The sequence below is a fragment of the Chelonia mydas genome, chromosome 10, assembly GCF_015237465.2.
Source record: "Chelonia mydas isolate rCheMyd1 chromosome 10, rCheMyd1.pri.v2, whole genome shotgun sequence".
NCBI classification, from domain to species: Eukaryota; Metazoa; Chordata; order Testudines; family Cheloniidae; genus Chelonia; species Chelonia mydas.
Genome location: NC_051250.2, coordinates 12,656,005 through 12,680,793, shown reverse-complemented (window position 1 = coordinate 12,680,793; position 24,789 = coordinate 12,656,005). Strand labels below are relative to the sequence as shown.

Here is a 24,789-nt window from a genome sequence, read left to right as displayed (position 1 = left end):
CTTGAAGGTAAAAATGTGCAAGGGAGTCTGCAGGATCAGCCCACGGGCTGGTACCTGGGTCTCCCCCACTGTCCTCTGAAACCACGCATCGTAGCTCTCACAAGATGCAGATAGGTTAGGCAGTGCCACAGGCAGCCATACTCACGCCCTGCCTATTCGCCCAGCCCTTTGTTATCGAAACGAAGGCTCCAGCATCTACGGTCGGGAAAGCAAAGAACATCTGTGCCCAGTGGAAGAGCTGCTCACACCCAGTGGGGTTCTTGCTCCAGGATTTCTTCAGTGGTCATAGCACTTATGTACCATTTCACCGTCCCATCCTTTATCCAGTCACCTGGGTCCCACTGAGCAGAGTGTAGATTGCTCTGTGGTGCTGGGGACAGGACTACCGTGTTTAGATCCCCCAAGCAAACCCACCGCCGGTGCCGAACGGCAGAATTCATCACCGCAGGCTAGTACCCACCACTGCAGGGGCCACATGGCTATGAACGCTGGCACCAATCACACACGCGCAGGCTGGAACGAGATCCAGGTTCCCCAGAGGTGACAGCGCAGCCTGCGCTGGCACCAGATTTAGGAGCCGAAACTAAATCCCTACGGCTGGAGATTAGTCACGTCCATCACGTGGGATTTGTAAGGGGAAGAAGGGCCTGGGGTAACATTAGCAGCGAGTTACAGCTTAGCCAGCCAAATGCTCCGGCTGTTGCCCCCTCACTAGCTCCAGAGTAGAATGGACACGTGCCAGCAATCCTACAGGAACTAGCTTTGGGACCAGCTGTTTGATGATCTGGAATTCCATGCAACCAGTCTTTTCACCTGCTTCAGAGAAACATAGACAGGATGGCCCATTGGTGCCTGCCCTATTCAGCCGAGCCCTGGAGCATCCAGCTATGTATGTGGTGTAGATAGAGTAGGATCATTGCTAGAACACTGGGTGCTGGAGACTGAATCTGGCATGGCAGATCACATCTGGAATCCGGCCTCTGCTCTGGTACAGCATCCAGTCCAGGCAGCTTCGGGCAGGGGAGTGAAAGGGCACTGCCTGCAGAGGCCAGAGCAAGAGACTCCATGATTCTGGAGAGAAGCCATGTGCACAGGGAGGGTGGGGGGGATCCTGGACACACCAGAATACTCTGACCTAAACACAAAGAACTCTCCAGAGTGTTGAGGAAACTGAGGCAGGGAAACACATACGGGTGTGTTTAATATTTTGTCTAGATCTATGTATTTCTGGCAATCGGTAAAGTGTAACTGTGCTTACAATCCTGTGCAACGTCACTCGGTTTGTTTCACTCTCACATTCCCCTGAAGAGGTGGCCTGTAAGCACAGAGTGCTCACATGGCTATGGGGGGAACTTGAGGGGTCAACACTCACCCCAGGGGCTAGAGAGTTGGACCACAGGGTGTCAGCACTCACGATGGGGTGCTAGACAAAGGATCTGCTGAGAAACCCCAAGCCAGGGCCCATGCCTGGATCCTGTCGAGAGCCTGCAAATTTAAAGCACCCAAGGTGGGCCCCAAACACAAGCGCCTGGAGAGAGCCCACCCAGGGGGAGGCCGAGCTGGGCTGTGTGTGACCGAACATATGACAAACCAATGTAGAAGCAGCAGCTGTATCCTCCCCATAATATTGTAAACAGTGAAACAGGGACACTACACCGCTGAGACTGGGCAAAGCTGGAGGCTTGCCACACAAAATGCCAATGTTGTATATTGGGCATAAAGTGGAACAACTTCATCTGTAATGCAGATGTTTATGATCACTCCAGTCTACAGATTACTGGGGCCTTATGCTTTTTGGACATGTCGCAAGAAGGCCACCAGACATTCCAGCGAATGCCATTCTCCAGGTGGCTTGTAATATCCAGGATAAAATTCCACCCAGCGAGGGGTGGAGGTGGCCCCCCTATTACATGGGTTCATGAAGTCTGTTCCGACGTTGGACTCTTGGGCCGTCAATCCCCTGCGGCTGTGCAGGAACAGACCAAATGGCGAACGCTCACTACTGCTGACGGTTTGGCTAAGCATTGAAACAGCAGCATTACCCTTTTGTTTAATGACCCAGGAGAGCAGGGGTCCTACTGTAGCTGCCTTATGCCTCCATTCCCCTCCTTGGGCAGGGCTCCCCAGCTCAACTACTGTCCGTTTTCAACAGTGTAGAAGATTAACAGTGACCGAGCAATTAAGGTTTGTGCTGAAGCAGGCAGGGATTTTCCAAGGGCAGGGGGCTGAAGGAGGCAGTTGCCCAAGTCCCACTGAAAGCCAGCTAGATGAGGAACTCCTTCGAAAATCCCAGCCTGACACATTTATGAATTTTCTGGAGAAGGGGGGGGCGTGAGCCGTAAAATGTCAATGCTTGCAGAGCCCCCAAAATTCTGTAGGTTAGTCTTGGCCAGAAAGGAGGACAACAGCCTTTGAAGGGATTCTGCACGTGTGCCCTCTCCCCTTCCCAGGGGGCAGGTAAGGGTTTGGGGTTCTTATACTAGTGCCCCAGGCAAGCCCCTTTATGGGGTTAAACTTTTCCAGGGCTGTAGTACGACAGAGGATTTTTGAATTTAATTGATGATTTGCAGAGGGCAAAAGCTGACCAGGCTCAGTAGGAGTGGAGCAGGTAAGTCCATGCCAGCAGCTGGGGTATTTCTATCCTCCAGTATAGCTAGGTGTGAATGAAATCTTCTCTCTTTCACCAACAGAAGCCCGTCCAATAAAAGATATTACCTCTCCTACCTTCTCTCTCTCTAACTCTCCTTTCTGGGGCTTGCACAGGCCTCAGCCCTACAAAGACTTAGGCAGATGCTTAATTTTATGCGGTGAGCCTACTTGGAACCATTAAACACTGGCACTACTCACCCTTGTAACGTACGTGCTTAGTTCTTGGCCGGGTCAGAGCCACAGGCTGTACCGTGGAGCACAGGATCTGGATAGTGGGACAAAAGTCACAGCTGGGGGCAGGCTGTTGGAATTCTTGTGCCTTACTGTGCTCCTAGGGCTGTCTCCTAACCCCAGCACCAGCCTTCCATCCTATGATTGAAGGAGTATTCACACAAGCAACTTTCATTCTCCAGGAAAGAGAATTACGGCACTTTTCTAGATTAACCCTTCAAGCCCCTGCGGTTAGCAGGAGATAAAATGAATCGCTTCTGTGGAAACGCAGGCTACAGGGCAAGATACGTGGCTAGAAACGGACCTACAGGGTTGCATTTACCAGATCTGCTTCGTTTGATGTAACCATCATTTGGCTACTGTGGTTACAACAGACATAATACATCTCTGGTCAAACAAGTTGGATCCAATTTTGCCTCATGCTCCATCAGCCAAAGCACCAGCTACAGTCTGGTTTCCCAGAGTTTGGGTTTGGGGATAATGGGAGAAGTAGCAAGAGAGCAGGTGTAGCTTTCAGTCTAGGGGTGGAGAAGAGGGAGACGGTGACTTGTAAATCAAGTCAGTGAGGAATGAAGGCTACAGAGATGTGCTCACCCCCGTTTACGAAAGAGCAGCAAAACACGCTCCAGCCCTGAGGAGAGGAGTGCATTAGGTGATGTACAATTTCACTAAGTGGACTGGCTGATTCCTGAAGAGCAAAGGTCTCACAGGCAATACCTTCTCGCTCACTTGTTCCTAAGATCAGGGTGAATTTCAGACCATCGCTTCAGTTCCATGTGCATCAAAACAGCTCTTCTCCACCCCCTCCCGTTTCAAGTTACCCTAGTGCCTGTGAAAGGTGCTAGGAGGAGGGAACCCTCTCTGCACAAAACAGAGGCAAGGGCTAGCTTTCCCTTCTCGATCCCCCGCCAGCACACTGTACCCCCATCCCGGGAGGAGGGCCAAGTTCAATCATCACAGGCTGTCCAGTCCTGGCTGGTACGGATGTAGTCCCATGTCCCGCAGCTCCACCACATTCACATCACAGGGCTCCAGGTTTTCCTCTAAAATTTTATGATTTATTGAATAGAAACGTATGCAAATATAAAGTGAATCCCCAAATGCCGGCACTGACTATACAGATACAGCACACACTGTACAGGAAAAGCATTAGTACTTCCTGAGCAAATCAGCTGTTCGCCGCCCTGGGCAAAGCAACCTGGTCAGAGGACCAGACTGCCACCTGGCGGAGACGGAGAACATTACGCCACCATACTTCGAGGCACAGGTATCAAGCTGCAGACTTCCATCCTGAGAGCGCGGCGGCGACCACCTTCCAATGAGAAAGTCTCTCTCGTGCAGGAGCAGAGCATCCTAAGGAGATCCATTGTGATGGAGCAGGGGAATAAACGCAGGGAGATTCCAAACTAAGATTTGTAATCCCTCCTCCCCGTCTTCCTCCACGGTGCCCAGCGCCCTGAGTGACAGAGCTGTAGGCCGGGTGTGTACGCATGTCGGATCAGACGCATGGCTACAGTCCTTTCCTGTATGTGCAGAGAGGAGGGGTGAGGAGAGAGGCCTTGACTTGAGACTCCTTCAGCTCAGCAAAGACCTCCCTCCTCGGCTGCCTTCCCCATCCCAGCCTGACTGCAGCAGACTCGGACCCCGGGAAGCAGCTGGCTCATCATTAAAGGAGCCTCAGCAGACGACTGTTTACCCCACTAAGAAAATGTGGCTGGGGGAGGGGTGGGTGGCTCACCCCCATCGTCCACGTGGGCTCCTGAGTTACCAGCTCATTGCAAGAGGTTCTGCTGCCACCTTCAGAGTGACGGGCCATAGGCAGCGAGAGCTCCACTTTCCAGCCCAGTCTCCAGGACAGCAAGCACAGTCCCGCCCCTTCCTGCGGAGGGCAGCAGGGAGTGTCATGTCATGGAGATGCCTGGCCCAGACAGACAAGCACCCTGTGGTTTGGAAAGCCGAAGTGCTGCTGAATGTCCCTGCAGCAGCCTCTCTCCTCAGAGCCCAGCGAGGGCCTTCCTGTCCCTAACCTTCTCCCCATGCGAGCCAGGTCCCCAGCTCTGTGCCCACCCTCCCTTCCTCATCTGTTCACGCTGGGGCCTGCAGCTCCTGATGCTGAGAGGTCCTCCGTCCCTGGTGGCCCATGGCGACTCCTGGCTCCGCAGGGCAGGTCTGCACTGCAATAAGACACCCATGGCTGGCCCGTGGCAGCTGACTTGGGATTGCAGGGCTATAAAATTGCAGTGTTGACATTTAGGCTCTGGGACCCTCCCCCATCATGGGGTTTCAGAGCCTGGGCGCCAGCCCAAGCCTGAACATCTACACTGGAGTTTTATAGCCCATGAGCCCGCGTCAGCTGACACGGGCCAACGACAGGTGTTTTACTGCAATGTAGACACCCTTCGAGCTTCCAAATGTTCGTGGAGCAAACGTATGCTGGAAGGGAGGGTGCGGAACAACTCCCCCTTCACATGCCCATTCAGTGGCAGGGGGTGGTCAGGGGGCACCAGAACTAGTGTGACCAGAGAGCCAGCGAGCTAGCAGCCAGGGAGAAAAATCAGCTCTACTCAGCGGAGTGGGAGCCAGGCCAGTGCTGGCTCAGTGCAAGGCACAGCGCAGAATTCAAGCAAGAGTTCCCAAGTCCCAGTCTCCTGGCAGAGGCTGCAGCTCTCACTCAGCTGGGTGGGTAACACCTCGAGCTCCTTCTGGGAGGAGAGGGGAATCACACTGCCCCAGCAGTCCTCATGCCCTGAATCCCCTTCTCTCAGGGCAGAGGAGCACTGTCTGACTCCAGAGAAGCAGCGCTGGGGAGGGACCATCTCCTGGATGCCATGGCGCTCCACACTGCCATGCAGGGAACTTCACTGCTGTGCTTTCTTCTTGCTTTTCTGCTTCCATATTTTGGACCAGCGGAACTTGCTTTTCCTCTTGTTGGGCTCCTGGCTCTCTGGAGATGCATCTGCGGGAAAAGAGAGAGCACAGAGCATGAGGTCCCAGTCCTTACTGAAGCACAGAGCTGGTCAGTTACAACAGAGAGCGCCCTTACCCAGCTTCCGGAGCATGTCTGCCAGCATCTGGTCCTCCTCTAGCTCTCTGGGAAGGAAGAGGACTGTGTTAGAGACAGGCACCAGGAATGCAGTGAGCCAGTACCCCGCGCTCCCAGCGGGACTGGGAAAACTCCAGAGCAAGCCACTGAGGGCTGCTCCTCTGCTCTGCCACTGTAGGCCGGGGTGACACCCCCAGATGACTGCCCTCTCCATTGCTTGCCCTCGCGTGCCCCCGAAGGTGTGCTCTACATTGCCACCCCACCTGACAGGGGGAGACACCCTTGTAGGCAGCAGCGAGCAGACAGAAACGGGCAGTTCTGTAATTGCCCAGGTCCCAGTGTGTCTGCGAGCTCTGGGCGGCAGAGGAAGCTGGTAACACTCCCGAGGGCCCCTTGGCCAAGCCAGGGAAGGGCAGAGAGCAGACAGGGCCTCCAGTCTGCATGTGGAGCGCAGCAGGAGACATGGCTGCAAAGGAGCGCACACGGAAATATTAAAGCCAGCAAGACAAGCACCAGATTAACCTCTCGGCCCTTCCCCTGTGCAGGAGAGGGGGGCGCTCCAGGCAGAGAGCCATGCAGCAAGCCAGCACTTCACAGCCAACCACCAACCACAGGGGAGTGGGTAGGTGGCAGGGCCTACACAAAGCAGCTTCTCCATGCAGAGCAGGGCTCCCGTCAGCTCCAGCGTCTGCCCACAACCCAGCCTCCATCAGGCACCTGCTCGAGGGGTGCTCAGAAAGCTCACGAGAGATGCTCTTCCTCTATCCTCCCCCAGAACAGCCCTTTCCCCCTGTCCCCCAGAAGATTTGGTTTCCTTCCCACTCCACCGCGGCGCTGCTCGAAACCACTCTGAACTTGCCAGAGCAAAGACATCCGGCTACAGCATTTTAACCTATCGCTCTAAAGTTCCAGGGAAAGCCCCCACTGTCCCCAGCCAGCTGCCGGTTGGGGGCGGAGGCCAGGGTGTTTGAAACCCCCGTTCCCCCGAAAAATCTTCTCCCTGCCCCCTCCGCAGCCCAGAGATGGAGGTGCCCCAGTTATTAACACCCCCCACCAGCAGCCCTGCGAATCTGCACCAGCACAAAGGGTTCAGGATCCTGCAGCTCCCAGTCAGGTGCGGGGTGGGATGGTGGGGGGGGAGGGCAAATCATCCAGACTCAGCGCGTTCTGGGGCGGAGGTCTCTGTAGAGGAGACTCGTGGGCCCGTTGTCCTATTGGTGAGGTGCCAGTGGCGTAAACTACAGATCAAGGCGAGACAACTGAGTGAGAGTTACAGGGTCTGGCTCCACCAAGGGCTCCTGGGGAGGCCAGGCCGCAATCTAAGAGGAGCCCCCAGAATCCCAAGTGTTGCCAAGGGAGACATGGGGGCTGTTCTCAGTAGAGCTGGGCACAAATCAAAACCACAAACCCAGCCCCCCCGTGTCCCTCCCCAGCTCTGGGATCGTCCAGCTCCCAAGCTAAACTTTACAGCGTGATCCATGCTCTTGGCTCATACAGTAAATGGAGGGTTCCCAGGCTCATGCCCTGGAGAAGGCTTCCCAACTGCTCAGCTCCCTATCCCCTCCCCCCCAATCCTTCCATGGCGCCACTGCTCCTGTCTTTCCCTTTCCTCAATCCCTCGCTACCAACAGCTTCCGTTCTGTTCACTGCCCCATTCCTTTCCCCTCCTGTGCCACACTGGAAAGGGACATGGCAGAGGGGGAACCACGCTGCCTCAAACCTGACACTTTCTAACCTTCAGATCCTATTTGCCCTGGAACGAGGAGCGGTGGGATACAAGAGCCTCTGTCTTGCCTTCCCCTCACCCCACTGCCCTGGGGTCCTGTACCTGAGTCTGTCCTCGTCCAGACATTCCACGATATCGTTTCTGTCATTGACGGTGTTCAAGTAGGAGTCCAGCAGCTCCTTCTCCCGCTTCTTCTCCATGTAGGTCTTCTGCGCCTCTGTACAACACAAGGGGAAATCACAGCAATGCTACTCTGGCTCGGTCCATGGAGCGAGCGCTACGTTACTTGCATGCTTGTTGTGCCAGACACCCTGCCTCTGTGCTACAAGCAGGACACAGGCCTACCTACAAAAGCAATAGGTTCCTCACAAACCCTCACAAACCCCCTGGTCCCCTCCCCCAGAGGCACTGCTCTCCCTCCTGGGCTGGGTTACGTGGAGGGGAGGTCAGGAGGCCCTGCCAGCCTTGCTCATCTTCATTAATTAGCCTCTTACAGTTTGTATGGCAACTTCCGCCTTTTTTATATATATATATTTTCTTACTGTATGTTCCATTCTATGCATCCGATGAAGTGGGCTGTAGCCCACAAAAGTTTGTGCGCTAATAGAAGTGTTAGTCTCTAAGGTGCCACAAGTACTCCTGTTCTTTCTGCAGAGCAGAATCCCAGCAAGATGCAGAGACAAGGGCTGGCACAGAGCTGCTCACGTGGGGGATGGCAGCCTTGCTGGGACTGCCTCGCTTACCTGGTTTGTCCATTAGGCGCCGCAGCTCGCTCTCGATATTCCACTGCTTCTCCTCCAGCTTCTGCTGTTTCGATCTGCAAGATCCCAGAGAGGCAATAGGTGATTCTCCCGCCTCACCCCGAAGCAGGACTCTCACACGTGGCTTTGGAGCTGGAGGCTGCTCTCCAAACTACCCGGCAGGACTCAGGAGAGGACCCAGCCAGGGCGAGGGGGCTCCTGGGCTGCCCCACGGCACTCAGATAAGCGCTCTCTCTCCTAACACCCAGACGTGGGGCTAGGGGGGGCCCCCATCAACCCTCCCCACCTGTGAGCGAGTTCTGCTTCACAGCACCCCAGTATAGTATGGATTGCTTCTACTGTAGTGATGCCCCATCAGCTAGTACCCCCAGCAGCTGGCAGATATACAAGAGATTCCTTCAAGCCTTCCTTGTCTCTCCCCCTCCCCCAATAAGTCCCATTCTCCAGCCCCCCACACTGCCGGGGTCAGCTCACTGTCTATGGGCAGGGCAGACTGCCTGGCTTTCTGGTTGTACTCACTTGTACATCAGCTCTGACTCCAGTCTCAGCAGCAGCTGTTTCTCGTGGATCAGTTTGAACCAATCCACCATGAGAGCATCCTCTGAATCGTCTGCAGAAGAGACAAACAGTACGTCCACTCCCAATGCACTGACTACAAGAGTCATCAGTGACCGTCCACCTAGGACAGCTCCAGATAACCTACGCTAGTCACAAGCAGCCTCAGATAGTTGATTATGTATTGTTCCCATCACAGATTGCTCCTGTTACTCAAGCTATGGACAGTGAGCATCACGGGCAGATGCAAGTAAACTGGCCAAGAACTCTCCTCATAGGCTGCTCACTTCACCTTCCATGCAATCTACCCCTCTGTGCCAAACTGAACAAGCTTATCAAGTATTCTGACAACAGGGACGGCCCTGGGCAAAGTCCATGACAGACAGTCCAATCTGGATTCCCTAAGACAGGTCAGGAGCAGCCTTTCAGTTCCTGAACTTCACTGACCTTCGGTTACTTGGCAATAGAGCAGTGAGTTCCTGGAACAGCGTGCCAGGAAATGGACAGAGCCAGTTGGAATTTCTTCATCCCAGGGTTTTATCTGGCCTTACATTTAAGCCATCTCAAGGGTCCTACACACTGCTTGAGCTACTAGGATCAAAGCCACCAGCCCAAATGCATCTGTAGATAGGACACTGACCATGGGACTCTAGACTCATTCCTCCCAACTCTAGCTGAGATGGTCCCTCTGGCCTCCCTTACCTCCCTCACAGTCACGCAGATGCTTCTCCATATCAACTCCCTTGAGCTCCAGCTCATCCAGCTGCTTTTCGATCTCTCGCACCTTCTCCTGGATTTCTTCCTCAGGGATGTAGTCTTCTTGGAGCTGAGGGACAAAGTCACAGGAGGCTAGAAACTAATACTACCTGCTTCCCGCATGCCACCCATCAGCCTGGGTGGAGCTGGGAAACAACAAAAGGAGACAGGCTGGAATGGACCATCTCCCCCTGGGACCACATCCTGGAGGCACCAAAGTCAGAGAAGATGTGGAGCTGGTAATTGGCAACACAATGGGCCATGCTAAGAAGTCACATAGATCAGCATGGCACAGCCATCACCAGCAGTAGCATCTACCAGTCATGATGCAGCCCCTTCACCTCATCTATAACCCAGCCAGTGCAAGAAGATCTCAGCCGTAAGATCAGCAATGGAAAGGAGGGGGCCCCAGACTGAACTGAACCATAAGGGCAGTCTCTGGGGAAGGATCATTATGATAGCCTTGTTTTGCCACTCCACCATACCTTGGTCGGGGATGCCACTTCATTGCTCATAAGGGTCTGGAAGATTTTTGGAGCTGGTGGTTTAACTAGAAATTAAAAAAACACAAACACAGACACACGATATCACCTCTGTAGAGCAGCCACTAGGTGATTTGATAGTCAGAGAGAGACAAGGTAGGTGAGATAATACCTTTTATTGGACTCACTTCTGTCTGTCCAGTAAAAGATATTAACTCACCTACCTTGCGTCTCTTATCCTGGGATCAACACAGCTATAGCAATGCTGCAAACAGCTACAGACGATCCGAGACAGGAGCAGATCCAGTTCCATCCAACAGAGGGCAGCGACGACACACACACACTTCAGCCAGCACAGTGCAACAAGCCGCTTCTTGCTACTGTCCATACCCTACTGGGATCGGCCGTTTCTCTACGCTGGAATCCACGAGCCCTCTACTAATTCCCTGCTCTCAGTCCGTCAAATCATCGTACGCTGCAGCACACTCCCTCGGTAGCCAGTAGACACCCAGTCCTCCGGAGCTAAACCTGACGTGGCTCTAAAGGGGCCCAGGACAGCCCTGGCCCGGAGTGGGGGGTTATAAAAGCCCTGCACTGGAATGAGTGCCAAGCTCAGTTCTGAGCAAAACCGAAACAAATTTTCCCTCAGCCTTGTATAGTTCCCAGAATATTTACAGTGACAAAGAATTAACAAAGGGCTGGTCAGAAATATTGGACTCTCGCCATGCAAGTGCCACTGTACCCATCTTACTGGCCTTTAGCAAAGAAAGCAAAGCTCGGATCAGTGCACTCACAAGGAAGGTGCAGCAGAGACCAGGATGGGATAGATGGCCCAGTGGTTAGGGCATTAACCTGGTCATCAGGAGACCTGGGTTCAATTTGTTGCATGACCTCGGATTAGTCATTGGAGTGTGTTTTCACAGCAAGACACCAAGCCTGGATTTACAGACTTGGGCCCTCTCCCTCCCTCCACCCAACCACTCTCCTCGCTGGGCCTCAGAGCCTAGGCACCAGCCAGGGCCTGAACATCGACAGAGCTATTTGTAGCACAAGCCCAAGTCTGTAGACCTCGCTCTGACACTCCTCCCCAATGTGGGTGGCGGGGGGGTGGGGTGGGTTTGCATGGAACACATGAGACCAGGAGGCATGGACGCCTTAGAAATGTGGGTGCTGCTTAAAATCCACCCGAGGAGAGAAGACAGCTACCAAAACACCCGCCCGTCCGCAGGGAATTGAATCGCAGGCACCGTTCTGTGGCTGGTGTGTGAGACTAGCACTCCTAGCTATTGTCACAGTCAGCACAATGGAGTAGGAAAGGGTGCCCCGTACTGCTGGGAGCTCACCGATCGCTTGCTAGCCCATTCCCTACACCATCGGCAGGGACAGTTTTGACTTGCCATGTCTCCCCCTGCAAGTTCCAGGAAAGGGCGGTAGTCATCCGAATTTGTTTGTGATTGATTAGTTGCCATCTCCGCCCTCACGCGCTGTGGTGCTGGGGGACACCTAAACACCTAACCAGACAGCGCATGCACAAGCGGGTGGAAAGACAGAGCGACCTATAAAAAAACCTCCTGCCCACGAGCGGGGGAGGAGTGCGAGACTGGCAAATGCACAAAGAGACTGACAGAAGAGACCCAATAAAATAGCCTAGGGAGGCCCCCGAAGAGCAATCACAGAGCCCGTTACTGGAGCCCCAACACACAGGCCTGAGACCACAAGCTAGGGAGGAGCTCGAGGGCAGCTCTCAGCCCAGCCCGACCCTCAGTGGCGTGGGTTTCCTGGTTCTACTGCTTCTTCGGAGTCAGGGGGGAAGGAGGTGGTAACTGACCCTCTGCTGTCTCTGCACCACTGCTCACTCTGGAGCAGCATTCTGACACGGCCTTGCGTCAGGTGGTTTTCCCTTCTGGGCCCGGCCCCGTGCACTGCCTGGCACTCACCCCTTTATGAAGGTTCCTCCTGTGGGGAATGTCCTGCCGTGGGCAGCCTGCCGGTGGCGCTCCACAAACGAGGTGACCTAGCTTAGCGAGAAAAACATCTCCCAAGCAGCCCCCTTGGTGCAGCCTCTGCAGCGCCTCCCATTAGGGTGGAGAGCCCCACAAAATCACCTCTGCCTATGGGCTTGGAGCCAGAGGAGCCAGTGCATGCAGCAGGTCACAGGAAGACACAGCATCCGATTAGCTTGGCTATCTAATAGTACTGTACATGCTGGAGGCAAAACTTCCATCCCAGGATCCCAAAGCACATTCATTCAGGGTCACAGTCTGACTGTGATGCAAGGTTTATGTCCATGTTACAGACAGGGAGACTGAGGCAGAGGCAAGTTAAATGACTGCCCACAGAGAGTTAGTGGCAACGCTGGAAACAGAACCCAGGAATTCTGACTCTTAGCCCCATGTTCTAATCATAAGAGAAAACATTACCTACAACAAAGGAGAGAGTTATCTAGTATCAACCACAGAATGGAGACCTAGAATACTGGGATAGACAGACACGGTTAACGAAGGGGTAATAAAGTTAGCATTTGTGACCAATCAGCTCTCTCTGTACCAAGCGATTTGGAAGCTCTAAAGGGACTCTTTATCTAGCCTCTAGAAAGGAGGTTTTAACCTCTTCCCTAATTCATAGCTCAGGACAATGCAAAAGGAGCGCGGCAGGTGGTGGTACAGGAAAATGCCATCTGCCTTTTCGAAAGGACAATACAGAAACTGGCCGGAGCAGAGGCCTGTAGATTGGCCTATGCAATGCCATCTCGGAGACTGGTCAGTACGCTATTGAAAGGCCGCTATTCATCATCGGAGTCTCTGTAAGCTCAGAAGGCCATCTCCTGGAGAAGAAGCATGACCAGTTCAGGTTATTGGGCTCAATGGGAGGGCTTTAGTGGCCTGTGATGTGCAGGTCAGACTAGATGATCTGGTGGTCCTTTCTGGCTTTAACCTCTGCGTCTGAAATGCATCGTGTCGGTAAGTGGGAGGAATGGGTTTGGGAAGTGGGAGTAGTGGCCACCAAGGTGTGTCTAGACATGAAAGCTGAAACAGGTGAGCCCATGTACACTGGACAAAAATAGTATGTTAAACAGGTGCTAGCGGACATATGTTAAGAGCCTAATGAAGACAGGGCAGTTGTAGTTTTAATGCATGATAGCTAGCGAGGTCAGCCCTTGAGCCGGGGTTTCCCTCAACCAGCTACCATAGGCTAAAAGATTCGAACACGTTAGCTAGCTTGTGTTCCCTAACACATTAGAGAGACGGCTTTTTTCCTAGCGAAGACAAGGCTATGGAGGCAGGCTTGACAGCAGAGAGCTCTGGACACAGCAGGGAATTAGTATCTCACTCGCAAGCATTGCTGACAGGCTGCCCAGAGGAGAAAACGGCTTTCTTGAGAAGGGCTCTTACCTGGAGCAGACACCCGCTTTGACTGGCTTGACTCCTTCTCCTTGGCAGGGACAGGAGGCTCTCCCCATTTTCGCCCGTCACTGAGAAGATCCTTGTCAGGGATCAGTTTCTTCTTTTGAGGCAGCGCAGCAGATAGAACTAAATTAAAAAGCACAGACCCGGTTTGGGTGTGAAATGCACCAGGCTTCAACCCTCCCCCAGCAAAATGAGCCAGTCCCTGTCAATCCCCATCTCTAACCTCCAACTAAACCCTACTGGTAATCCCCTCCTCTGCTCTTAGCTCTAATGTCATCCCAGATCAACAGCAGTACTGGATACACGCTTCACAATCTGAAGAGCTACAGACCCCTGAACTACCCTCCATCTAGTTTCCATGATACATACAGTTCTACAATAGAACTTTTCTCCCCAACAGCTGGATCCCCACAAAGCAGTGTCGGGCTCCTCTGCTGTGCACACCCACTGTTTGCTTCGGAATAACGGTAGATGTAATAATGTCCCAGACGCTGCACTGATGGGCACGTCAACAACCACGTCTTCAATTGCAATCAAGACAAACCCACAGCGTCACTGGCCGCAAGCGTTCCATCTTCTACCCCACCCCAGCACACGCTTCAAAAAAAGCCAGGACACATTTGAACACCCGCCCCCAACTAAGAAGCCAGATCCCTTGGCACGTGCAAAGGGTGGAGACGGAGACGGCAACTAATCAATCACAAATTCGGATGACTAATGCCCTTTCCTGGAACTTGCAGGGGGAGACATGGCAAGTCAAAACTGTCCCGGCCGATGGTGTAGGGAATGGGCTAGCAAGCGATCAGTGAGCTCCCAGCAATACGGGGCACCCTTTCCTACTCCATTGTGCTGACTGTGACAACAGCTAGGAGTGCTAGTCTCACACACCAGCCACAGAACGGTGCCTGCGATTCAATTCCTTGCGGACGGGCGGGCGTTTTGGTAGCTGTCTTCTCTCCCCGGGTGGACTTTAAGCAGCACCCACATTTCTAAGGCGTCCATACCTCCTGGTCTCATGTTTTTCCATGCATTCCTCCATTTTTTCAGTCCCAGGGACAGCAAGATGGGGAAGGGGAGAAAAAAGTAACAGTGCAGCAGGGGAAAAGAAAGGGATGGATCCTGGCTCTTGAGGACTGAAGGGTAAATCCCAGCACCACTGGGAGAGTCTCCTTCAGAGCACTAGAGGGTTTACTGTAAACTGCTGCCAGGCCCCAGCTCCTTGCACTATCGTCTCTCACCAGCGCCATGGCTGCAGATAGTCAGGGCATTACAACCCCGGACGCTAGGGCCAACATGAAAGTGATTCCAAAGAAAAGGGCATAACCCCCACGGAAACGGATTAAAACCCACCACCCACAGCAAAGACACACCAGAGCATGAAAGAAGCCATGGGACCATGAAGGGAGGACGACTGTGGCCAAGTGGCCTCATCTTCCCATGCACACAATTATACAACTAGACAGTAGCCAAAACCTTGCCTCCCACCCAGCTAGGAGCGAGAGAGATTACATGAAGACCGGCTCCTCTTCCTCAGTTGAGGCTGATCCTGCCAAGTGAAGACTGGGAGCCAGCCTGGGGTGGAGGAAGGGAAGCCAAGAACTGAATTCTCCCCTTGTATTTCTGGTATCCCACACTCTGGCTGTGTATCCCAACCCATCCTGCCACTGCCCTGGACGGCTGGAGAAAAGGTGGGCAAAGCTCCCTCCGTACTACGTTTATAACCCATCTTACCAGTGTCCTTATATGTTGGCGTGGCAATGGATGAAGGTGATTTCTCCTTCCCCTGTGCTGGGCTCAGGGCTATGTTGTTCGTCACCTTGGAGCTGTCCACAGGTTTCTTAGGAACACCCTGATTGGAGTCTCTGCAAGGGAGAAAGATACAACTTAGAAAGTCGTATATCTGCTGGGATTCGGTCTTCAGCAAAGCTCCTGACTCCACCGTCTGTGATCTTCCAACAGAAACAGGGCCCAGGTCCCTCAAAGCAGTAAGACGGAAGATTCACCCATTCCAGGTGCAGTGAGCTGGAAGAAGATCTCCTTCCCCTCAGCACTGCCCATAAAAGCAAAAGCCAAGCAGCTCTTCCCACTAATTCCCTCACTCTGTCACAGTAAGGATTTAAAAACAGAAGAGTTTAATGCCAGAGTTCGGGTCCCTCATGCATGCAGGTTTCCGACTGCACAGCGGAGCTAAGACATTCACACACTCTCATTCGCTCACCACTGAAAACCGATGGCTCTGGGACACTCACTTGTTGGCCACTGGCTTCAATATGGATCGCCAGGAAGCTGGGTTCTCAGACTTATCTTCATTGGCATTCACTCCTCCTACTGGAAGAGAAACAGCAAGTAAAGAAACCTACAATTGACCCAACCAGCTGATCTGCTACAATCCAGATCCCTCCCTTTGCAGACCCAGAATAAGGGAATTCCAAGCTCCTTGTGGATCTTAGGTCATGATAACCCCTGAGCTGGCTACTTCGATTAAATGAGCCCAGGACAAGACCACACAATTGGAGAACAGATTGGTGCTCTTGTTCCTACTTCATTCTACGCCAGCTGCCCATGCCCCACAGGTGAGAAATAACCTGTACAACATATATAGCACCTAGGATCCCAAAGCACTTCAAAACCTATACAGAAACCTCTTTATCCATGCAGAAATGCAGCCACACAGGAGATTAACTGGGGCAGCTGTTTAACAGTCTACAGTAATGCAAAACCGACCACTTAAAGCAAGATGTGTAAAATATGGTATCTCACTTGAAACTTCAGGGGAAACTATATGTAGGTGGCATATAATTACTCAGGACAAGGCTCAAAATACAGGTAACTCTTCCAAAGAGAAACATACAATCATAAGGGGTCAGGATATCAATTTTATGTTTCATCCAGAGAACGACACCTGCAGCAGAACTGGGCTTAAGACACCATGCTGAGTTGCTGGTTCAATACTGACTCGGAGGACCGAGTGCCACCTTCTAGACCGCAAAATCACCCCAAGGGTTCCTGGGAGGTCTCCTGTGCCCAACTAACTAGTGAGATCTCACAAAATCACAAGCCAGTGTAGTAGGACTGCTAGGACACTTCAAACCCCAAGACACCCCAAGACGGGGGTGGAGGGATAGCTCAGTGGTTTGAGCATTAGCCTGCTAAACCCAGGGATGCGAGTTCAATCCTTGAGGGGGCCATTTAGGGATCTGGGGCAAAAATTGGGGATTGGTCCTGCTTTGAGCAGGGGGTTGGACTAGATGACCTCCTGAGGTCCCTTCCAACCCTGATATTCTATTACATGACTCCTCAATGAGTGAGACTGCTCCACAGGCTTGCCCCAAAGGGACACCACAGATACTGTTCTCCCGGGGCAGATGGATCCATGTTGTGCTAGCTGTCCCAGAGCTCAGACAGCTGAGTGTGCGTTGGTGACGGGTACAGATGAAAGCGCCAGGCTTGGTGGTCCACTTCTTGTCTCGATCTCAGAGAGCAGAGCCCAGGAGCCACACTTCTGGTAAGAGGGGAAATTCACAACATGTGTAACACCATAACCTAGCCCCCAGAACCGTGTAACAAGTCGCTCTCACCTCTGGTGTCCTTCCAGTCAGGCTTACGCCCTGTGTCGGCAGGTCTGAGGGTGGCCGGGCCCTTCTCTCCATTCTGCGTGGCAGCCCAAACTCCTACCTTGTTTCCTGGACTTTTGGATGAAGGTTCAATGACCGCATGCTCTGGTTTTTTTGTATGGCCTGGTTTGTTGGCCTGTATTTTGTGATCAGGACTCTGCCTGGGGGAGACAGTGGGAGAAAAGCTGCCAAAGCAAACAAGAGAGCAAACAAGAAGAGTCTTGTGAGCCTTTACAGAGAAAGTCATCTTTACTGGCCTCCATTCCAAAGATCCTCTGAGGGTCCTAAAAATAGACTGTCGCCCATGTGCCCCGCACAGTTGATGAAAGGGAAGATGGAAAGAGACCTGTTCTAGCTACTCCCATTGTTTCTCCCAGCCTCCCCTCCTTCACAGGAATAGATGATTGAAAGACAGAGGTTCTTACCTGCTGGGCAGCGGGGAACCACTGGAACGGATCCCTCCTGGCCTGTTTGCAGGGGCATTTGATCCAGGAAGAGCCAGCGTGAGATGTTGACGTGCTTTATCCTTCTCAGTGCCGCCTGAGTTTGCCCCCGAAAAGCGTATGCCAGAGGTGGTTTTACTAGCTGCCTGAGAGGGAAGAGGAGGAAGGCCTTGATCTTTAGTAGCCGGTGATTTGGCAGTCGAAGACTCTGAAGTACCCCCACTGGACTCGAAGAACTTCTTTCGGGCTTGCTGCGTTTTTGCTCCTGATGCTGTCCAAGAAGGTGAAGTGGTATCTTCACGGCAATCTGATTTATTCCCCGCTGACGAGGACCATGGAGCATTTAGGCTTTTGGGACCAGAGCTAGAACTGCTGCCAGCAGGTGACCTGGATGGCACGGTGGAGCTGGGGGAATCGGAGGTGGAACTGGTGCCTTTGTTTAACTGACTTGATTTCACCAATACCTTCTGGGGATCTCCTGAGGTCACGGTAGGTTTGTTCTCTATGCTACGTGGTCCGGAATTCCAGAGACTGGTTGGCTGTTGGTGGCTGGTACAGATGTAAGTACCAGGTTCGGTCCCGGTTTTGTAGGCCCCAGACTGTAGAGTGTTGGAACACTGTTTGCACCTATGGACAGTCGCAAAAAAACCCCCAAACTATTAGGAAACGTTCTCCAGAGAATTGGGTGCCACCAAGATGAACTCAGCAGCCAACTGCAGGGACAACATTACAGCCAACACAGGGGAGACATGGACACACAGGACTGGGAAGGGCCATCAGTGCAAGGAGCTCCCCGTAAAAGCCAGACTGCTACCAAAGGGAGCAGCGTGAGTGCCATGCTGCCCCCATATGCCACGCTGCAATACACACCCATAAACACCAATACGAGTGACCTACTCGGATCACCACCTGTCAGAGGCACAAATGACAGTGAGCCAGTGCAATGGGCTTCCCCTGGACATGGATGGTTTTACCACATCAGTGTCATAACCTAGGCCCCAAGAGGAGGCTGTCAGTAACATCTGAACAAGGAGCAGTGTACGTTCCCTAATGCTGCAAGTCAGGCATACCCCACCAAGCCGGCTCTGAAGAGCCTTTCTATTGTCCAAGAAGCAGCCATCCTAGTCTCCAGAAGTTCACTGTAGGTGAAACACAGCAAGTCGCCGAGGTTAACAGGCAGCTGGGCAAAGGGAAGAACTACACAGCAGCTGTGGGAGGCTCTCTGTCCAGAAAGAGGCCAGGCTGACCCTTCACTGGGCGTGGACCCTGCCTCCCCGCCCCTGGATCTCTACCTGAAGCAGTTCCTATGATAGAGCTTCCCATCGACCAAGTGTCGCTGAACCAGGTGCACGTGATTCCCACAGATGGCACAGCTGCTGCTACGAAGATTACCACTGTCTACCAGGATCCTCTTCTGGGGAGAGAGAAAACAGCAGCAGCGACAGCCATCAGCCCAGTACGAAGCTGAAAACATGCCAAGCAGTCTCGTCTAAACTGGACCATTCAACAGCAGCAAGCAAATTGGAAAAAAATTATCTATAGGGGGGACTGGATGGCTCAGGGGCCCGGCAATGGGAGAAGGAGCCTTTTAGCACAAGGTCCCTGGAACAAATCCAGCCCCGGTTGACAGCAGCCAGAAGCCACTGCCATCTGAACACTATTTGGTGGCAAATCTAAAACGATATAAGTGGTCCAGTTAAGTTCCTAGAGGTGCTAATACCATTTAACAAACCCACCACCACAACCAGGACTAATCAGGATCCTTGCTGACAATCTCACCAGCAACACCAAGGACCGGGTGCACCGTGGAGAACTTGGTTATTGCCATGTTTTGCTTCTTCTGTTAAAAGATAAGAGGAGGTGGATTCTCGCTCTCTTTGGTGTTATAAATCTCTGTCACTAGCAGACCTGTTGCAATGCTGCACATGATTAGGGTCTATATCACCACATTCTAGGGCTTGGCATCATTGTGGCAAGCCTCTAGATACCCCACCAAGTTTGCTCTTGTATAGACGGTAGCATGTGTCACTACCCTGGACTCTCGGTACAAATTAACGTATTAGGACATACAGCATTACCCTAAGGGCAGAAACACATCATTGTTAAGAGATTTTATGCTCCCCCTTCTTGCCACCAGGCAGCACACACCCCTCGCTGGGCTAATCCAGGTCAGCTAAGTCTGGCGTTGATCCCAAATGGGGAGAGAGTCAGCAGCAGGGCTGAATTTAATCACCAGCACAAAGAGTATCTAACTCAGGGTACAGAGCCTGGATCTATCAGTTGGGTGGCATAGCCACTAGACAAGCAAGGAGAGGCCCAAGTCCAATTGCCATCTGATTGAACATGAGCTTGTTGGTAACCATGCAGATGCCCTCTCACCAGTGGTAAGTAGGGCCTCCAGGTTTAATCCCATAATGGGAGAGTTGGTGGATCATAAACAGTGGGTCAGGACTCAATCCCCAGCTGGCTGAGGACTTCTAGCCTGTCATGAGTGTCTCCAACGCTTACCAGCCGGTTCAGAGTAGGAGAATCCTGTTTCCTTACCGATGTCACTGGAGGATTTTCCTTTGGCAGATCCTGCCCTGGACGTGCTGGGTTTATCTTGGCTGCAGGTGGTGGAGGTGCCGGTGAACTTACTGGAGTCCGCTTGATAGGTTCCGAAATGGCCTTTTTCCCAGGTGGCTCCTCGCTCGATTCAGAAGTGGGACGCTTGATTCCAGACAGGCCTCCAACTGGCAGAAAGGACAAGGGAGCATAAGCCAGAAACATAGGCCTGGAAGTGATCTGTATTACAGTAATGTCTGAAGGTCCCCAGCAGGCCCCACTAGGTACTATATAAACACAGGGAAACCTGGGCTTCTCCACAAGCTTGCACCTGAATTTGGGGCAAGATGCAACAAGTGAGTTAACAGAGAAGGAGGTGCATCCGGCAGCGGTAGCTGCTGATCCTCTCCGTCTTGGAAGCTGCTGGGACTTTCTTAAAGGGCCATTTCTCTTGGGAAATTTGATGGAGGGAATGTAAAAAACACCTCTCCCCCAGGCTGGGCAAGTTAGTGGCCTTCAGCATATCTATCTTGGGTGCTTATAGAACCCCCATTACCAAAATATCTGAGTGCCTCACAATCTTTAATGCATTTCCCCTGTGAGGTAAGGCAGTGCTGTTATCCCCATTGTACAGATGGGGAACTGAGGCCCAGACAGGCTGAGTGACCTGCCCATGGTCACACAGGAAGTCTGTGGCAGAGCAGAGACTTGAACCGGGATCTCACAAGTGCTAGGGTAGGCCTCTAATCACTAGCCCAGCCTTCCTCCTAAAGTCAATAGGCTTTTCCATGACAGCGTGACCGGAACTGGGAGGCACCACGGGAGCCACTAAGCAGAAACAAACAGGATTTAATACTCAAAGACTTGGGATGCATTCGCTAGATATGAGCGATTTCCTCTCTCTCTTCCTTGTTTGGGGGTGGGAAGGACTCCCTAAGGCTGCAATAAGCAGGGAGGGGAAAAGAGAACGGCCAAACGCCCCCAGAACTCCAATCAGGAAGAGGGAACAACTGCAGGACAGCCCCCAGGAGGGGCAGGGCTAAGTTAGCTTTCCAGTTTGGTTATGACAAAGCCTGACTCCAAGTGGTAGGGCTGCTCAGCCATTTAGGCCATCCTGCGAGTGTGTTCTTTTCCCTCCACACTCCCACCCCTTTTTGAACCATATAGTTCTTCACGCTCTCTGTGGGACACAGCAAAGAATTATTCTAGCTGCAATTTTGGTTTTAAACAGCCAAGTGAAGGAATAGCCATCTGAAAAAAAAAGATTCCCGAGAGAGCTGTAAATACGCCACGAGAGAGGGAGAGCGATTCATGGAGCAGTATGAAAGTGGCCTCCTGCAGAGGAGACTCCGGCAAGCTATCCAAACAAATAGCAAGTGCAATTTCACCGCAGGGACCAGCAGGGCCACAGCGAAAGGTCTAGATTCAAACTTCCCACTCCCAGAACCCAGTGCAAGCAAAGGGAACTTCAGTCCTGCTCTAATGTCAGTGCACAGCCTCAGTACATATCAGCCATTCTCTGGTCTCAGGATTGCAAAGAATGACTGGCGTCAGTGAGGAATATGCAATAAACAAGACGCAGAAGTCAAGGGGTCACTGCCGCTGGACTTCAGAGTCTGCTGTGTGTCAGAGGGCACATTCCTCGCACGCCTGTGGGTTTGGACACACACACTTACCCCAGTGTTCTCAGCGCAACTGAAACTTTTTGTAGGACGCTGGAGGGTACAAAAATGTGGTGTGTTTAATGATGTGGTAGGCGAGTTCCCCTGGGGATGGAAGGAGAGACCCCAACCTGGCACAAAGCCCACCGTGCTCCACAAGCACTCTGGCTGGTGTTCACTTTTTGACATGGATTTAAAAACACGAGACAAGGAATGAAGTGGAGGGTGGAGAGAACATTCAGCTATTTGAAAAAAACCTGGTTTCAAAATCCAGATCCACATTCTCCAGCTGGAGCTCTATCTGCCTAGCCATTCACACCCCAAAAGTCACCTCTCCAAAATGTCCTTTGGAGAACCCATGAGTTTGGCTTCTCATATTATTTCATTTGTAATAGTTTAAAGCCAGATACAAACCAGATCTATCATAATGTGCATGTAAATCCCGACGGATGGTAGTTAACATACACTCGGTTATGTGAGAATAATATTCTCTGAAGCCCTTAGGCCGAGTCTACGCTTAAAAGTTTTACTGTTGAACTATGTCAGCTAGGGGTGTGATTTTTTACTGACGTAGCTAAATTGGCCAACGCCCTAGTGTAGATGCAATTATGCCGGTATAACTATGCTTACATGGGGATAGCCTATACACTCAGCTCCCACAGGAGCTTTTCGCCTAGGCGTGTCAACACTAAATTTCAGTCTCTAAGTTTCACATAAGCCCGTTTCCTGGGTGCCTGGGGAAGGTGGGGTGCATGCACACAGGAGATTGTAACAGCTATCTGATTTGCTTAAATGTTGAGCGCTTCCTCACTGCAGACTGGTGGGCCTGGGTGGGAGGACCAGGTGGAATTCCATCCTGAGCAGGGTGCCTGGCACACCAGGGGATGGGCTACTTACTTGGTGACCGTCCATGGAAATAGTTATAATACTGAGAGACGTAGGTGAGGATGCTCAGCCTGTCTGGCACCCTCAGAGCCACCATATCCTCAGCATCCAGCAAGGCAGGAATGCCCAGCTGTTCCTCAGCCACTCGAAATGCCTGCAGTGGGAACAGAAGAAAAAGGGTCTGTGCTAGCCCAATGACCGAAGCTGTCAGCCATCCATTAGGAGAAAGGTAAGGAAGCACTGCAGCACACAGGCCCCTATTCCCCCCCGGGGGAACAGCTGGGCTAGTTCAGCTCCTACATCATACAGCTGTTACGGGAACTCTGACAGTCACGACTTCCAGCCACAAGATTGAGAAATTCAGGCTGACAGCCCAAAATCCAGCCAGACAGGCTGGTCCCAGCTCATTCCACTGGAACTCAGCTGGGTTTCTCCTGCTCTTCCTTGGGACTGTTTCGCGCTCTGTATACGTGTATGAGCATATTTGTAGATAGAGAGGTTGCGGCCCTGCTGAGCCGGATGTTATGGGTCTGGGCCTAGAGGCCTGGCTTGCAGGTTTCAGTCCCATTCTTAATGCTCCCATTAGTGGGGTTTTGGTAGGTAGTGATACTTGGGTCTTGTCTACATTGCAAGCTAGTGCACAGCAAGCCTGCGTGTTGTAGATTCACACCCTGGCTTACCATGCACGAACTCGCCACATCAACAAGCCCTTGGTGTTTATACACTGCTTTTCACTCCAAAACCTTTACAAACATTAAGCTTCACAATCCCCCACATGAGGTGAACGTCGTTCCCTATATGACCAACAGGCAAGCTACAGCAGTAAAAATGAAGCCACTTGGCTAAGGCCGCAGACGGATCAGAGGCAAAAGTAGAATCAAAGACTTCCTGGCTCCCAAGCCTCTGCTCAAATCATGCATTTCTAATTCGGATTAACAACTTCGGTGCTGCCTAACATACCAGGTACTTGGGGCAAAAATTGCTCACCGGTGCTGCCCAGTGTACTAGTGTTAGGGGGACAGAAGGTAAAGAAATACAGAGCGACTTTCTTCCAACACTGAACAAGAGACTTCATTGGACCCAGGAAAAGAGCAATATCCCTGCAGCTACTCTGTCTCTCTCTGCTTCCCCGCAGCGCTTTGGCCAAGGCCCTTCTCCATCCCTCCTTCCTGGCTTAGAGAGAGAGCTCAAATACCCTCTCTGTTGGAACATCCCCTTCATAATGCCAAGGAGAGATCAGCATTTCAAAGAGCCAGACACAGGGCTACAGCCGAAAGAATGGATGAAAGTCTTAAAGACAGAGTCTAACGCTACGAGAGCCCTTCCTGTCTGGCACAGTAATATAATGGATCTGACCTACAAGCCAGCTGTCCCTGTTTAGGAGAGACAAACGACTTTTTTAACGAGCCAACTGCCCTATTTTTCATTGGGTCTTTCCAAAAAATCTTTAACTGGATGGTCAGAACACATGCTTACCGCCAAGTAGTTATGGCAGCATCAATTGCCTAGCTTGTCCTAGGACGCACTGACACAGACAGGCCGTGCAATAGGTGCGTCTACACTGCTGGTACACGCTCGTGCCGGGAAACAAAAAGATGCTGTGGGGGGACACACCTGTGTTTGTTGGTACTAGATCAGCTCAGAGCATTACAAAAAGATACATAAAGACAGCTGTACTTCGTGGAGATAGGGCCTAAGAGGGAAAAAGGGCCTTCTGCTGAATCAGTGTCGTCAGCGCCTGCAGCATGGAGGGGTTCCTTGGCCCTCTCCTTTCCTAATACCGAGATCTAACAAGATCACAACCCAAGGTGAGTTGCCACTATTCCAACTAACTGCCTGGGAAATGAGGGGCTTAATAATAATATTTATATAGCACTTTTCACCAGTTGATCTCAAAGTGCTTTACAGAGGAGAGAAGTGTCATTTTAGAGATGGGGAAACTGAAACCCAGAAGTGACTTGCCCAAGGTCACCCAGCAGGCCAGCGGCAGAGCCAGGAATAGGTCTCCTGAGTCCCAGTCTAGTGTGCGCTC

The 24,789-nt window shown here is 52.2% G+C and overlaps 1 protein-coding gene across 9 annotated transcripts in view; it reads right to left on the bottom strand.

Moving 5' to 3' along the window:
- Positions 1-3,916: 3,916 nt before the first annotated feature.
- MICALL2 (MICAL like 2) overlaps positions 3,917-24,789 on the bottom strand; it is a 34,028-nt gene continuing 13,155 nt past the window's right edge. For 2 of the 9 annotated variants that reach the window (XM_027827715.3, XM_043523907.1), the window contains exons 3-17: positions 22,770-22,911; positions 20,212-20,399; positions 18,960-19,081; positions 17,650-18,294; positions 17,189-17,385; positions 15,860-15,938; positions 15,342-15,472; positions 13,596-13,733; positions 10,207-10,271; positions 9,668-9,791; positions 8,930-9,020; positions 8,393-8,466; positions 7,752-7,866; positions 5,924-5,970; positions 3,917-5,836 (exon numbers count right to left, since the gene is read on the bottom strand). In XM_027827715.3, the coding sequence (XP_027683516.2) occupies positions 5,739-5,836; positions 5,924-5,970; positions 7,752-7,866; positions 8,393-8,466; positions 8,930-9,020; positions 9,668-9,791; positions 10,207-10,271; positions 13,596-13,733; positions 15,342-15,472; positions 15,860-15,938; positions 17,189-17,385; positions 17,650-18,294; positions 18,960-19,081; positions 20,212-20,399; positions 22,770-22,911 (2,256 nt within the window). In that variant the 3' untranslated portion in view covers positions 3,917-5,738. Of the gene's footprint in view, positions 5,837-5,923; positions 5,971-7,751; positions 7,867-8,392; positions 8,467-8,929; positions 9,021-9,667; positions 9,792-10,206; positions 10,272-13,595; positions 13,734-15,341; positions 15,473-15,859; positions 15,939-17,188; positions 17,410-17,649; positions 18,295-18,737; positions 18,807-18,959; positions 19,082-20,211; positions 20,400-22,769; positions 22,912-24,789 lie in introns of all 9 variants that reach the window. The other 7 variants (XM_037911036.2, XM_043523906.1, XM_043523910.1 and 4 more) reach the window with 6 other exon arrangements.